The 14,857-nt window shown below is 40.4% G+C and overlaps 2 protein-coding genes across 3 annotated transcripts; one reads left to right on the top strand and one right to left on the bottom strand.

The window, feature by feature from the left end:
• Window positions 1-149: 149 nt before the first annotated feature.
• Window positions 150-5,449, bottom strand: LOC122781505. Of its 2 annotated transcripts, none has more exons than XM_044045195.1 (3): window positions 5,369-5,449; window positions 1,497-3,692; window positions 150-1,358 (listed from the first exon to the last, which is right to left on the bottom strand). In XM_044045195.1, the coding sequence occupies exons 2-3, from the start codon at window positions 3,676-3,678 to the stop codon at window positions 697-699; spliced, it is 2,844 nt and encodes a 947-aa protein (XP_043901130.1). In that variant the 5' UTR covers window positions 3,679-3,692; window positions 5,369-5,449; the 3' UTR covers window positions 150-696. The 2 variants fall into 2 exon arrangements, with proteins under 2 accessions (XP_043901130.1, XP_043901129.1); XM_044045194.1 differs by lacking the exon at window positions 5,369-5,449 and adding an exon at window positions 4,817-5,345.
• A 4,451-nt stretch (window positions 5,450-9,900) lies between these two features.
• Window positions 9,901-14,029, top strand: ccnj (cyclin J). The gene is given in 6 exon segments (XM_044046193.1): window positions 9,901-10,126; window positions 10,654-10,864; window positions 10,945-11,244; window positions 12,082-12,241; window positions 13,092-13,315; window positions 13,318-14,029. Coding segments are annotated over 6 exon segments (1,185 nt in total). The 5' UTR covers window positions 9,901-9,931; the 3' UTR covers window positions 13,413-14,029.
• Window positions 14,030-14,857: the final 828 nt, after the last annotated feature.

Below are 14,857 nucleotides of genomic sequence, written 5' to 3'. Positions count from 1 at the left end.
TAAACCTAAGGTCATAAATAAATGTTGAATAAAAACAGCTTATTGTCCTTTTTTTTTCTTCTTTTTCTTTTTTTTTTTTTTAACCACAAACATTTTGGTATCACCGAGTAACCTGTGGGTCTCTGTGCCCCATTGCAAAAACATTTTTTTTTTTTTTTTTTTTTTTTTTTTTTTTAACCACAAACATTTTGGTATCACGGAGTAACCTGTGGGTCTCTGTGCCCCATTGCAAAAACATAAATATTATAGCTACCACACTGTATAGTCTACCCGTACATAGATTGATCCATAAAACTCAGATGGTATGGCAAATATACATATTACAGTGTTCTATAAAATATTCCATGACAGTGTACATAGATCACCTTAAATAAATGTATTGCCTCAGAAGAAATACAAAAAAAAAAATACAAAATGACTAAGTCGTCAACTTAGTCCTTTTGTCCTTGTGGCTGTTCAAATAATTACTAATCTACATAGGGTTTGCATCGAGCTACTCTCGAGCTATACTGGGAGACAAAGGTAAATGTTCAAATCACCCTGAGAACATGAACCCTCCAGGAAGCATGACAATGATTCAAAAACAACCACTCATTAAGACCTTAAAAAAAAACAGACGAGACCGGCTATCACAGCTTCCATTATTGTTTTTGTTGTATTGCAAAGTCATATTTTTCCATCCAGTGTGTGTGACATTCATGAGTTTTCACAGCTTGGCCTTTTCCACTCCAGCAGATGTCGCTGCCGATGGGCCATCCACATTTCCTGACTCGCAAAGACCCTGCCACAGAACCAGCAGCGAAACTTTGTCACAACCTCCCTGCTCGCAGAGACCGCGCTCACGACTTCATACTTTTTCTTGTTCAACTTGCGAAATTTCAGCTTCAAAATGAACCTCTCCTTCACCACGGCCGCAGAGTCAGGTGGGACCTCTGTCGGGTCATGCGTCTTTGGGGCCTCACCGGTCATGGCTGAGAGAGCATTCAGAGTCCTGCGGGACAACATGACCTTCTGCACCTCTCCTCTGTACCTGTTGACGACCTCCATGATCCTGGCCACCTCAGGGATGTCGACGTCTGGGTGATTTAGCACCACAACGGGCTGGTCTCCCGCCGGACGCTTCACCAACTGAGATGGATTTATGGCTACTAACTTCAGGGTCCTCTCCTTGTGTTTTGGGACCGGATGCCGCCGGTGCCCAGAGGCTGGTGAGGGCTCCTGCTGGATGGCTTTCTCCACAAGCGAATGGGTACTGCTTAGGGGATCTGAGCAGGATTCTACAGGCACTTCTCCGTCTCTTATCCCTTCAACACTGTGGTTACTCTTCTCTAAAGAAAGAGCAAGGCTTGAATCATCACCTGTAAGGGGGAAAAGATAAAAAGAAAGCATGATTGCTAGTGCTGTTTGTTCTAAAATGTAACACCAAGCATTAAAATGCTAGTGTGTTACATTTTTAACTATTATGTGTGCGTATAAACAATAATTTGCCATCTTACCTGGTGGTATTATAACAGGTTGGGAAACGGAAGAAGGTGACTTGCTGCAACTGCTGAGAGAACTCACTTCTTCTGCTGACGTCTTCTTATCGTCTGACTCATGGTTGCTCATGTCACTGCCTGATGTTTGGAGCTGTTGTGCGTTACTGGAGCACATCTCTAATTTGGTCTCGGCATCAGCTCTCAAATTTGACTCCATCTCAGCAGCTGAACTTCTCTCGTCATCTCCTGTTTGAGAGAACAGCAGCAACTTTTCCAAGTCATCTCTTATTTCTAGCTGGGCTGAAGGCATTTCTTTGAGCATGCCAGGATCATTACTGTTCATATTTTCAGACCCTATTGACCCTGAAGTACAATCAGACATGAGGTCTTCCTGCTTTGATTGTGGAATAGGAGGGATGGCTTCAGCCAGGTCACACAAATCAGTCTTAGAAGCTTCGGTCAATTTCTGCTGGTGAACCTCTGAGAGTGGACCATTTTGAAGAATCTGTGCTGCTGAATCTCTACCTGATGAAGACGAAGAGCTTTTTGACACCCACTGCTTCCCCTTCACTGGATTTTTCTTCAACACAATTTTTAGGGGAAGTCCTGTGGATCTTGTATCCACTTTTTTGGACGTAGTCTTTCTTTTACATCTCCGATTTCGTCTCCTTCTCGGTTTGACCTTATTGATGCGTGTCTGCTTTACACTTTCATTTTTCAACTTCAACTCACTGGAAATATTAATAATATCCTCTTGCACTGGTTCCTGATGTTTTTTACGATGTTCCTCAATTTCCTGATCCGTCTTTAAATCATGATTTTCTATATTTTCTTCCATTTGAGTGCACTCAGTTGTCTCACTCTGGGCTGACACCAATACATTATTGTGGAGTTTGGTGTCAGTTTGTGGACAAGGTAAATAATCATTCACAGTTGACTGACACCCACTTTGGTCAACTATACAACGGGCATCCTCAGCAGCACTTCCAGGCAAAACTGTTTCTTTATCTGATGCTGTCATCCTTCTCAACCTTTTAGCAAATGCAGCACCGTTCTGTGCTACAGTGATCTTATTTTTGACTGTGAGGACAGTGAGGTCAGACGAGTTCGACATGATGCTATTCTCCGACTTTGGGTGAAGATTCACATCTTGAGGGACATTCGACAAAACAGTTTTAAGAGCCTTGGTCCAATTCTGGTCACCAGTTTCCCCAGCGACAGATTTCATCAAAAACTGTTGCGTCTCCTCTAGTGTTGTTTGTGGATCTGACAGATGGCAATATTTATCCAGGAATTCTCTCCCTGGCAGAGACAGACAGTCCTGTGTCAGCCAGCACATTTCCCTAACTGCACTTCTTGTTAATCTTGGCTTCATTTTTGGGATGGGGTCATTTGGTTTCATTGCTATGGAATTAACCTCCTTTTTCTTCCGCCTCTGATCACCATTCTGGCAAACATGGATAGTTTTTATGTGCTTAGTAAGCAACCATTTCTGAGATGCCTCATAGCCACAGTGTTGACAGGTTAAAGTGGTTGGTTTTGGATTCTTGTCCTTTGTGTGCAGCAATAGATCATCATGTGCTCCTTCTAGACCCAAATTATGTACATATATGTGTTCTAAAAATACTCCAACATCACTTGTGGAGAATCTGCGACATGTTTCACATGAATATCTGCCATTCTGGCAGTGACACATAGTCAGGTGTGTGCTGAACTCAGGCCATGTGCGTTGAACGCCATCATTGCAAATGCTGCAACTCGAAAAAGTGTCCTTGTGGCTTAACAGATGAATCTGTAGGTAAGAGAACTGGTGTGTATTAAAAGTACACATATGACAGGAAAAAACTGGAGGACTCCCTCTGTGTTTATCCTCAAAGTGTCTCACTAGGTCTTTGGGACCATATTCCAAGTTGTCGCTGCATTGAGTGCATGAGAACTTCAGCAAATTCTCACAGTCATTTGTCATGCACCAACTTTGTTGTGCCTCCTTGGGGGTCCTCTTTGATGAAGGCCACACTTTGCTTTGCTCCCACTCTTTTGCTATCTTCTTTGGTCCACACTTATCTTTACTTTGCATAGTCGGGGGCTGAACGGCAGTCTTCCTGAGGTGGGGTCTTTTGTGCCACTTCCTACCCTTCTTTTTGAGGCGCCGTTTTTTAACTCCTGTGGAGGTAGCTGCAGAAATATCCATTGGATCCATAGGTTTACGGCTTTCTGGAAGAGCCAAGAAAGAGATATAATAAACTAAAAAATAATGCAAAAAAACATCACACAATGAAATGATTTTAAGCAGTTTTATTCCTAAGTGAACAACACATTATGCTTGAAAACAAGAAATTATAATTTGCAGCAGCACCAATTACAAAAGCATTTCACTGAAGTGTTCCAAACATAACAATAATCAAACAGCAAATATCTGGTTATAAGACTGCAGTAAATAATTTTTATACGAAGGAACGATGAGAAAATAACTGACTGATTCTCTTGATTTCAAAAAGGGTAAAGTGTGAGGTAATCTAGATGCTCATCTCTTGGGCTTAACTTGTCTAAAAAGATAATATTAATACATCAAAGAAATTCACTTATTTTCCAAATATATAGAAATGGCAGCCTTATGTCCCATTACTTTGAAATTTGATCAAAATCGTAATACAGTCAAAATGTCATTTTAGATTCATTATTGTCTTGATCTATACACATCTTCTAAAAACGAGATTATTTATGTAAAAATTACCATTCCCTCTGATCATCGCAACTGCAAATCCTGTCAAAATTAGATAGCAGTTATTTTGGTATCCTTACAAACCTTTAATAACGGAAATGCAAATAACTGTGTAACAGAGCAAATTGAACTGAAATGTACTGCTTAATGGAAGAGATTCTGTATCGTCTGACCCACATACATAACTGCGTTTTAAGACAAAAACGTGTGTAAAAACACAGTGAATAAATACCTATATACTAATATGTCTTTTATGAATGAGGGTGTATAAATATCTAAGCACCAGCTGTACAAGAACAGGGTAAACATGCTCCTGCAATGCTGAGTCAACGCAAATGCAGCAAATGAATAAGTGATTGTTTTGTCACTCAAGTTTGTTACATATGTTTAAAAGAGCATGCATGTGCTGCACTGCTCCTTCAAGCTAAATCCATAAGCAGATGCTGCATTCACGGTCCTCCTGTGCATGCATATTTCATTTAGCGTCCACCTGTTGCTGACCATAGTGGAAAGTGACTCTGCACGGACATTCGTGTTCACATTTGGATTCAGATACAAAACGAGGAACTCCAATTGTTATCAGCCACCAGGTGCAGAAAACTGCACTTTAACTCACCTGCTAACACTGTAGTTATGAACTTCATACTCTGTCAAACCAAATCCGCTATGGCAGGAGGGGTGGTGCATAAAAAAACACACGAAAACGAACATATGCACCCATAAAAGACGGGAATAATATCAATTGGCACTTTTTTGGCAGACAACAAGATTAAAGGGGGGATCGTGCGGCCATCGCGCTGTGTGAATTGACCACAACAAAGTGATGAGACTGCTTAGCAAAACGCCTTGGGAATAGCGAAGTTACGACAAAACTACGACACCGTGACTACCCCGTCTAGTTGCCTGGACAAACACACTGTTGTTTGACAACCGAAGTACCGTTTTACGAAGTCGCGTTAGAGTCATTTGAAATAACGTGACGCACAAGCGCTTACAAAGACGAAATAACTTGGCGAATAAAAAAAAGCGTGGCGACCAAAGTTACCGAAGGTCCGCTAATTTCTACCTTGCGTCGACTTAAAAATGCGGCCAAGCGCAAACGGTCGGAACAAACAAACTGCACCGCTGTAGTCGTTAAGTGGAGTTGTGACGGTGTTTTTTTTTTTACCTTTTCTTTTGTGGAGAGCTTGACAGCTCAGCGAGTGGCAGCCATGATGGTTTCATCCGGGGATTACAGCCTCTGAGCTTCTTTAGCCTTTAGCCTGGTTCCTCTAACTGAGAGCAGAGTGCTGTCCGTGCCCGGGCCTACCTCTACACACACACGAAATACCGACCTGTTTTTGTACCCTCTCATGCACAAGTGGATAATTCACTCGTGCCAGCGTGTTATAAAACATCACCAAATTGCTGTCAATGCTGCATTTCAGCAAGGATTTGCTCACCATCCAGCACAGCTATACAGACACTATTTAATTGTGCTGAAGTAGACAGTTGGACTAAAACATGCATAATTGTCATTTTATTAGGGTTAAATGACCAGATTAAGACAACAATCTGAATGGAAAACTATGATGTCAATTCTGACTACTCTGTGATTACAAAATAGAAGATCAAATCTAGGAACATATCAAACTGTGATCCTGTGTAAACCTGTGATGTGAAGATTTTGATTGTCATCCAAAATGTCTGACACCACAGACCATGACTGTCTTTGAACCTCTATCACAGTACAACATTGCCATCCTAATAAGCCATCTTTGTGGCTTATTAGGGTTTTCACAGGGGTGGACAAAGGCTCCCTTTTACACCTGCATTTTATGCGATTGGATTAAGTTGGCCAGATTGTTGTCCAATCTGTGAAACCACTTTGGGAGGTGGTTGGAGACACATTGTGACCGCATTGAACAGAAGTGCAAATGTGATGCGTCTCTGACGCGTCTCCACTCCACCCACAACAACTGTGGGTGAACTGAAATACGTAATCGAGCTGTAAATAAATAAATTGCTTAAGAAGCCGGCAAGAACAACAACAACCATTTGTTCTCAAACATGAGGAAAATGGAGGATTGTTGACGATAGAGCTCCGAGGAGACGAGGTGTCTGACCTCTATTTGTTGGACAAAAGTGTACAGGCAAAACTTGATACATCGTATTGTAACCGCGCCATTTTCAAGGAGATACCCAAGTCCATGACCGACAATGGATGCACACGCTCCAGGCTACGGTGTCAGCGGAAAAATAAAACATTTGAAACTGGCATATAGGAAAGTCAAAGACAGCAGCAATAGTGTCATGAGTCATTGTCTGACTAGGTCAATGGAAGTGTGACTGGATTATCCTTTTGGCAACTCATGTGAATGTCAGAATCTAATCTAACTTGTTATTCAAAATAAGCTCAACAGTACTTAGTTTTGCAGGTGACTGGCTTCATTCAGCCACATTGTTCAATTCTTGACAGGTCAGAATTCACAGTTCACATTCACAACTACACGTGGCAGTCATCTAACTTTGATGTTAATATGACTGACCTTTGATATGGCGGTGCCGTCACAGGTCTATGACGACAACACTCAGTTTCTTATATGACTGATGTCAAACATTTAGCATGGTCATATGATAGCACTAAATGTTGGATAGACTCCATTTTCCACATGGCCCTGGAAAAAATCATATCTGAGTCAATGGAAAAGAATCACACAAGTCACCACTGTAATGTGAATGCAATTGTGAGCACTTCCATCACATTGACGATGTTGCTGTATAGCAGAGTAACATCAATGTGATGTTACTCTGCTATACAGTATGGCAGCATGGTACAGCATCCAAATATATATATATATATATATATATATATATATATATATATATATATATAAATATTAAATTAATATTTTATACTCATTAATTAATTATGAATGTATTAATTACCATAATTAACAATAAAGAATTATGCTGTGAAAAGTGACAGCATAGTGTGGCTTGACAGTGCCTCAAATACTTAAGTTATGACCATAATTGAACAGAAAACTGAACACACTCTGTGTTTAGTGTAAATAGGTCAACAGGGATTTTGTAGTTTTAATAAAATATTGTTATTTATCATTTAGTTACAGTTTTTTTCTGATGCACATTCTGTTGTGTGCCTTGTCGTTAATCCCAGGCTGATAAAGTAAGTTACATAAAGCACATTATCCTGCCAAACACATGGGAAGTGAAGTTGTAGCTCTGGTATGCCTGAAAGAAGCAGAAGTCTGTTCAACCGTTCACAAATGATAGAAACACACAGTGACGTTCTACTACACAGTAGTAATAACAGCCATGAGCTTGCTTCGTTTGACCTCTGCACTTTACAGCAGAGTTGCAGATTTATTTACAGCACTAAATAAATCTCTTTTTTTTTAAATTCGGCTTCTCCCACTCTGGGATCATGTAGTTAAAAAGCTTTTAAGAAATTATCTCACTGATGTGTATGTGTTGGACCAAGTTAATATTTTGATTGTAGTGCCTACATGACCTTAAACTTTAAGGTCATGTAAAAAGTACACTTTAAGGCTTAAAGTGTACTTTATAAATAAGCTTTATGATTTGCTATTTGCTGTTAAATCATATGCAAGAGACAAAATAGGCAGAAAAACTTTTGTGCTGCCAGCAAAGTGGAACAGAATCTTCCCCAAATTATGCTAACGATTCATAATTTCCCTTACAAAGGCAAAGAAGAAGCTTTAGTTTAGTGCAGATAATCAAGGAACCAAATATGCCCGTCACCTCACCAACCATCCTTAAAAGCTTTAGTTTCTTCTTAGGAAAACCATTACACTCTGACTGACCATTTAAACTGCCGCCAATATTAAAGAACAGCAGTGGGCTGTTCACACTTCTAAAGCTGGTAATGGCTGATAGCTGTCCTCCACCAAGGAACTGCATGACACCAGTGAGAAGAAAGGACAATAACCAGCTCCCTCCACCCAGGACACCCTTTGTTACCTCCTGGACATACATCCAGTCCTACAAGACTACTCACCACCTCAGCAGCCTCTACCACAGAGTGGATAATATTACCAATCCACTTAGACTCACCCCTGCATGCTGTCGCACCCCCTGGAGAGTCCCTGCTCTTTTTTTTTGTGTCATTTCCCATTGAGTTTTAGACTTTCGTGTGTTTGCAGACACATGAAAAGAGCAAGTCTTATTGTTAATATTAACAATAAACAAATATTCCAACCATATAGTAAAACTGGCTAAAACTTTTATTAGTTTTTCCCTCTTTGTTCTATGGATTCAAACCCTTTTCTTGATCCACTGATGCCTACATTATTAAGTTCAATTGTGTTATATTGTGACTTTGGTGTGAAATTTTCTTTAATGGCACAGCGACCCTCGTGTGGAGGACAAAGCAGTAGCATAAATATTTTCATCTTATTGCAAGATCAGAAGGAAAACATTCCCATAGACACATATACGTTTCCACACCACCCTCATGGATGCTTACATTTATGGGGGCATTCGTGTTCACACAATGTGAAATCCAAATCTGATCTGTAATGAATCAGGAAAGAATAGGATTAGAACAATGCCACTGGTAAACAGAATTTATTGTACACACTGAACAATAGGGATGGGACGACATCACTTTTCTTGTGTCCGATTCAGTCATTTTAGACCATTATTTATTTATATATCTATATATACATATTCATACTTAAATATATATACTTAAAAATAGACCGGACCTCTGGACGACCTATTTATTCATTTCTTATACCACTCCTTTTAAATAATTGTTCTTTGTTGTCCTTCCCAGTTAAATGTCTGTTATGTTATGTTTATGTATGTTCATGTTTTACGTCTAATGTACAGCGTGTGCTGGATAAAACCGGAGTCAAATTCCTTGTATGTGTTCACATACTTGGCCAATAAAGCTGATTCTGATTCAATAAGTTCTGTCCATAAAACAAGTTTTCCTTAATTACAGACATTCACAACATAAACACAAATCCCAATAGAATCCTAAATACCAGTCAGTTCAAATATTGTCATGTTTCAGGGATATTTGGTCTCACATGGACTGTTATGACTTTACTGTTCCCTTTCATTGGGTATTGGCTGCATCTGGCTGCCAGCACTCTGTGCTGTGATTGGACATTTGGCAGTTTCTTTACTTACTTGTAATTGGCTGCGTCCCGTGTGCTCCATCAGTCCCACCAATGTAGTGATGCTTTTAAGTGCTATCGGAAAAATCCCCGCTCCATTCAGCAGAGCAGCAGAAACACACTCCTGTCCTGGTTGAAATCAACATTCCACAAAAGAATATACTGTATAACATATATATGTTTAAGTTTGAAGATTTTTGTTCCCTCCTTTAACAGAATACACGACACATAATGAGATGTGATACATAATGCAGCCATAGCGTCAGTTCGGCTGCTGAAGGTGGGAAACTATTGTGTCCGACAGGACTCAAAGGCAGCATTGGCGTTTGCTGAGCTCGTGCTGGTCCCACACCTCACAATTACAAATGAGTGGAAAGCAGGCATGCCCGGCTAGTGTGAAAGGAAGTTTACTTCAGTGAAACTGCCCGTGACATTCACTGCATGTTCTCAACGGGTGAGTCCAATACTTACGACCCGGTAACAATTAAACACCTTTGTTTTGTTTTGTTTTTCTATAAAACACAAAATTGCCTGGCGGTCGATCGATCACGGTGCCCACTCCTGATCAGCATTGTTAACGAATGCTGTGCAACACAACAGCAACAGTGCTGATAACCATAATAATACTGATGATTAGAGTTTGTTTTCCCCTGTGTGGAGAGCATGAGCTGACAGAATTTCTTTTACAGGTTTCCAAAGGGAACCAAATGGAGTTGGAGGACCAATGGTGGAGAGGACAGCTGGCCACAGATATTTACCAGGCGCTACGGTTCAGAGTGAGTGATCATGCCAAACATTTTCATTCATATTTTTCTTTTTTATGCTTTATGTGTGCAGATTCATACATACTGAAGGTGTATACATCATGGGCGTCAGAAGCATTTGTAATGTGGAGGGCACATAGGTGGGGCCCCCGTGAGACCTCCCCCAGAAAGTTTTAAAGAAGTGTGGTGTTTTTTCCACTAGTGCAACTCGACTTGTCTCAGCACGGCACGGTTATTTTTGCGCTTCTATGGGTGATGTCGCCAGCCTGCATAGTGGAAAAGAGTAGTAGATGCCATTCTGGTACATTTGAACAGGTTGGAGGGTAGGTGGAGGATAAAGTGGGAGATAATGGATAGGATGGATGGATATTTTGGTACTCCTGTATCATAGTGTCTTGTGATTCATGCCTATCAGGTGACCCATGCCAATACCTAATCTGTGATGACCTTATAGCAGCCAAGTCCAATTTATTGGTATAAAGTTGCCAATTGAGTATGTTTTTGCTCCAAGATTTTAAATTCAATACGTTCTCTAACAGGAACTCAAGTTGCCTTCATACAAGGGCCAGTCCCCTCAGCTGAATTTGAGGCGATACTATGCAGACCTCATCGCAGTCATCAGCAACCACTTCAGGCTGTGTCCTGCAGCCCGACACCTGGCCGTCTACTTGCTGGACCTCTTCATGGACCGCTATGACGTCACACAGCAGCAGCTTGCCATGGTTTCACTTTCATGTCTTCTGTTGGCCAGTAAGTGCATCGTTGACTTCCCTCTGCCCAGTCTCCAGATTGTTGTGTTTTTGTGACCCATTGAATATTTCTCTCTGTAGGTAAGTTTGAGGAAAGGGAAAGCCGGGTTCCAAAGCTGGAGTCCCTGAACAGCTTGCACTGCATAAGTTCCATGAATCTTGTCCTGACCAAGCAGGGCTTACTGCACATGGAGCTGCTCCTGCTAGAAACCTTCCAGTGGAACTTGTACCTGCCTACAGCTGCTCATTTCATAGAGTACTGCCTGTCTATTGCCATTCATGAGGGAGACCTCCATGATGGGTGGCCTTTGACCTCCCTGGAGAAATCGAAACTATACTTGGCCAAATATGCAGACTACTTCCTGGAGGTTTCCTTGCAAGGTAAGTATTGCCTCAGGTGGACCTCAACGTGTGATTGAAAATCACCATACAGTATAATTACTTCTCAGCCACATTCAGAAAATATGGGAAACATGTATGCAGTTTTAAAAGAATTCAAATAAAAATGAACTAACTCTTAAACCTGTAGCCGAACACTAATTAATCTGGATGGTAGAACATGCGTTTGTCTTACTATTTCTTGTCGAGAAATATCTGTGCTGAAAAAGATTTATTACGTCAGGTGGATTTAAGACATGCTTGAGCTTTACATGCACATGCTGTATGATTTAAACTCAGTTTGCTACGATTAGAACAACTTTGAGTCACATCATTTCTATCCAACTTTCAATGATCACAGAATGACGGACATAAAAACAGCAAACCTAGTGGTGCTTAATACTTTCGCACATTTATTGCACAGTAGACATTGAATCAGCTATGCATAGATCAGAAAATAGTTCAATTTAAATCTAAATAAATTAGTTTAATTTGGTATCGATTTAACTCTTATCCAGGTTTTATGCTTGATCGTGATTTGATTTGTGTGTAATTTACAAACCTGTGTGGAATAGCTGGATTAGTCTGGATTATTATGATTTTGGTTTGAATTAGTTGTCAAATGAAAGGGAAATATAGGTGTTTTTCTGCTCATGCTGAAGTCGGTAGGCTGGTTTCCATATTGGAGACAGTTGCTTTACAACTCACACATCACCAAATCAATGCAAAGTTATCTGCTTTTTATATTCATCAACATTTTCGTGGAATGTTTTTTTAAGTTTTTCCATTACAGGGGAGTTACTTTTTTCTGATTGCTGTTTTCTTTCTTTCTTTCTCCAGACCATGTGTTTTTGTGTTTCGCCCCCTCTTTACTGGCTGCTGCGTGTGTGGCGGCCTCCCGCCTTGTCCTCCACCTGTCCCCTACATGGCCGTCACAACTCCAGTGTCTCACAGGTTACACGTGGGAGAACCTTGTCCCGTGTGCTGAGAAGCTACTCATGTGTGTATCCGTCAGTTTCAGAGAACGCTTAATTCATACATTAGACAGGGAATTAAATACTGGGATGTATCATGACAATCAGAAATACATATTGATAAAATTCTGTACTTGGATCCAAAACATGTCAAAGGTTCATTGTCCATTTAAGCTGCTACAGAAACTAGGTATGTCTCCATAACTCAAATCCTACTGATACTAATGTAGGTATGATACAGTTCTTTTTACAGATTTTAACAACTTCACTTTTTACACATAAACGCTGATGCATTTACCACCCAGCTATAACAAGCTGGAAGTGCGGAAGACAATGCCACATCCTGGCCACATCCTTTTATATTCTGTTTTCTGTGCTTAGGGAAGCATTTATATCATATTCAGGCTTTATGGGTTGTATAAGATTTCACTTTATTATTTTTCCTGATATCTGATTTTATCATTTTATCTGACTAATACCAGTACTAAGTTAGTATTTTATTTATCATATATTTAGCCAGGAAAAATCCCCCCTGAGTTTAAGAACCTCTTTTTCAAGTGTGATTTGGCCAAGACCAGGGGCAACTAAAACTTCAACAGAAGACAAATAAATAGGTATATAACATGGCAGTGCAACAGAGCCTCTGTAGAACAAGGCCCTTGCATTAATTACAAATTCAGAGCTTATTGTTAAGCTACAAACTCCTCATACACACTTTCATGGGCTATAAAGCCCCTCTAAAAGTGACACACTGCACTTTTAAATGCTAACAATTCAAGCTACTCATTCAACAATAGATGCATTTCCATACACGCCCTATAACACTGAATGTCTTCATTTCAATAATCATCATCCTTGTTGGTTTTTTTTACACAGCGCACATGATGGTGATGTCAGGGAGGCCAACAAGCAGAAGTGCCAGCAACAGCAGCAGCAGATGGTGTTCCACAGTTCAGGTCAGACAGCCACTGTGGCCCAGTACCTGCACCGACCCGGTGTGCAGTTTTCCCAGCAGGCCAACAACAGGCCTGTCTCCTACCTCAGCCACTCCAGCAGCAGCCTGCAACCTTCCAATGGCACCCAGCACGTCAGCTCCCAGGCGTCGCTGCCTCACTGGAGCCAAAGTCCAACATGGCCAACAGGGCGTACCACGTCAGCGTGCACTACTCCTGCACTGCTCCGTGCTTTGACCGATGATGGAGTGTCAGGATTTAGTCATTTTCAGGGAGGAAGAGAAATGAGACCAAAGTCTGTTTTCCTCCGACAAGTAACAGAATACACTTGACTTGAAGAAAAAATGTGTGTTTTTAATTTGAAGAGACTTGAAATTTTTGCGGCACTTTGAACCGTAAGGTGTACACAATGTGCAATATGCATACTATAGAGAACCTGCGTGAGGATTTTTTTTTTCAAGATGTTTGAGAGAACTGGAATGAATGTTGATAAAGAGGTGACTCCTGTGAGAGTTTGCACCACTGCACTGACCAGTGTTACTGTATAATTAAGCTACAGGCCAGAAGTCTTGTATTTAACTGAGCCAAAGTACCTCAGAAGTACTGTACGTATTTGCCTCGTTCCTCTAGTATTTAGGATCATTACTGTATAGTAAAAGGGCAGGATTTACATTGGTGCCTTGAATTTGCTTTTGTTGTGTTAAGCATCATTTGTGGAACTGGGAATAAATATACTCCTAGGTGTCACAATTTATTTTTCAGAGTAAGTTGTTGCTGTTCACAGATGCTTTGAATCAGTGCTGTGCACTTCCATAGTGATAGTTTTAAATAAAAAAACAAAAATTATGTTCGTTGAATTGATATTGTTGTCCTGTTGATTTCTTTGCTGTGTCATATTTTAATCACCAAAAATTTGTCTCTGGTTGTCTTTATTTTCACCCCAAAACTTGACCTTTAACTTATTATAGTCTCTCTGTGAGAATAATGGAAAAGAAAAATGTCAGGTGTCATCCCATGCGGCTGAATCAGTGGTGGAAAATGACTACTCAAGTTCTCAAACCTGCTGAACCAGTCCCTTTTTAATTATTTGTCTTTCTTAATGTTGGCTAGATTCTGTATATGATTGAACAATACATGGTGACCATGATGTAATTTAGGTTATTTTACCAGAGAGCACTGAACCACACCTGTAACACATCCTGCACAGGTTTTGTAATATGAGCTCCATGCAGTATGGTGTGAAGCAGAATTACTTACAATTCCATTTTCAGGCTGCAGAGGGCAGTGTGTGGCAGATTACTGTCAATATTTTCATTTCTAGGACTTTATAACCTTAACTTTAGCACAGTGAACTGACATAAGGCTCTGACAGTGATTTTACCTTCGAAATTAGCTAAAAAAAATAAACATGTCAGCAGATGATGTTTCTGATTTGCTGCTCCTGTGCCTCTTAACAATAGTTTAAAAAAGGCCATTGTTTCAAGAGCTTAGAAAAACCTGTATAGCTATTTTCACTAAATTATGATAAAATGAATTTCCTTATCAAAGCTTAGGAAGGAATTCCATAAATTCCTTCCACTGGGCTGAACCACATGCCTTCACATGGAGGAGCACTACATTAAGGTAATCTTGCCTTAGTTATATAAACCTCAAGGCTGTACTTAGAGTTTGGGTCAGTTCTTGGTAGGT

The sequence above is a fragment of the Solea senegalensis genome, linkage group LG15, assembly GCF_019176455.1.
Source record: "Solea senegalensis isolate Sse05_10M linkage group LG15, IFAPA_SoseM_1, whole genome shotgun sequence".
Lineage (NCBI taxonomy): Eukaryota > Metazoa > Chordata > Actinopteri > Pleuronectiformes > Soleidae > Solea > Solea senegalensis.
Note: the sequence above shows the minus strand (reverse complement) of the source record. Positions and strands in the feature narration are given on the sequence as shown.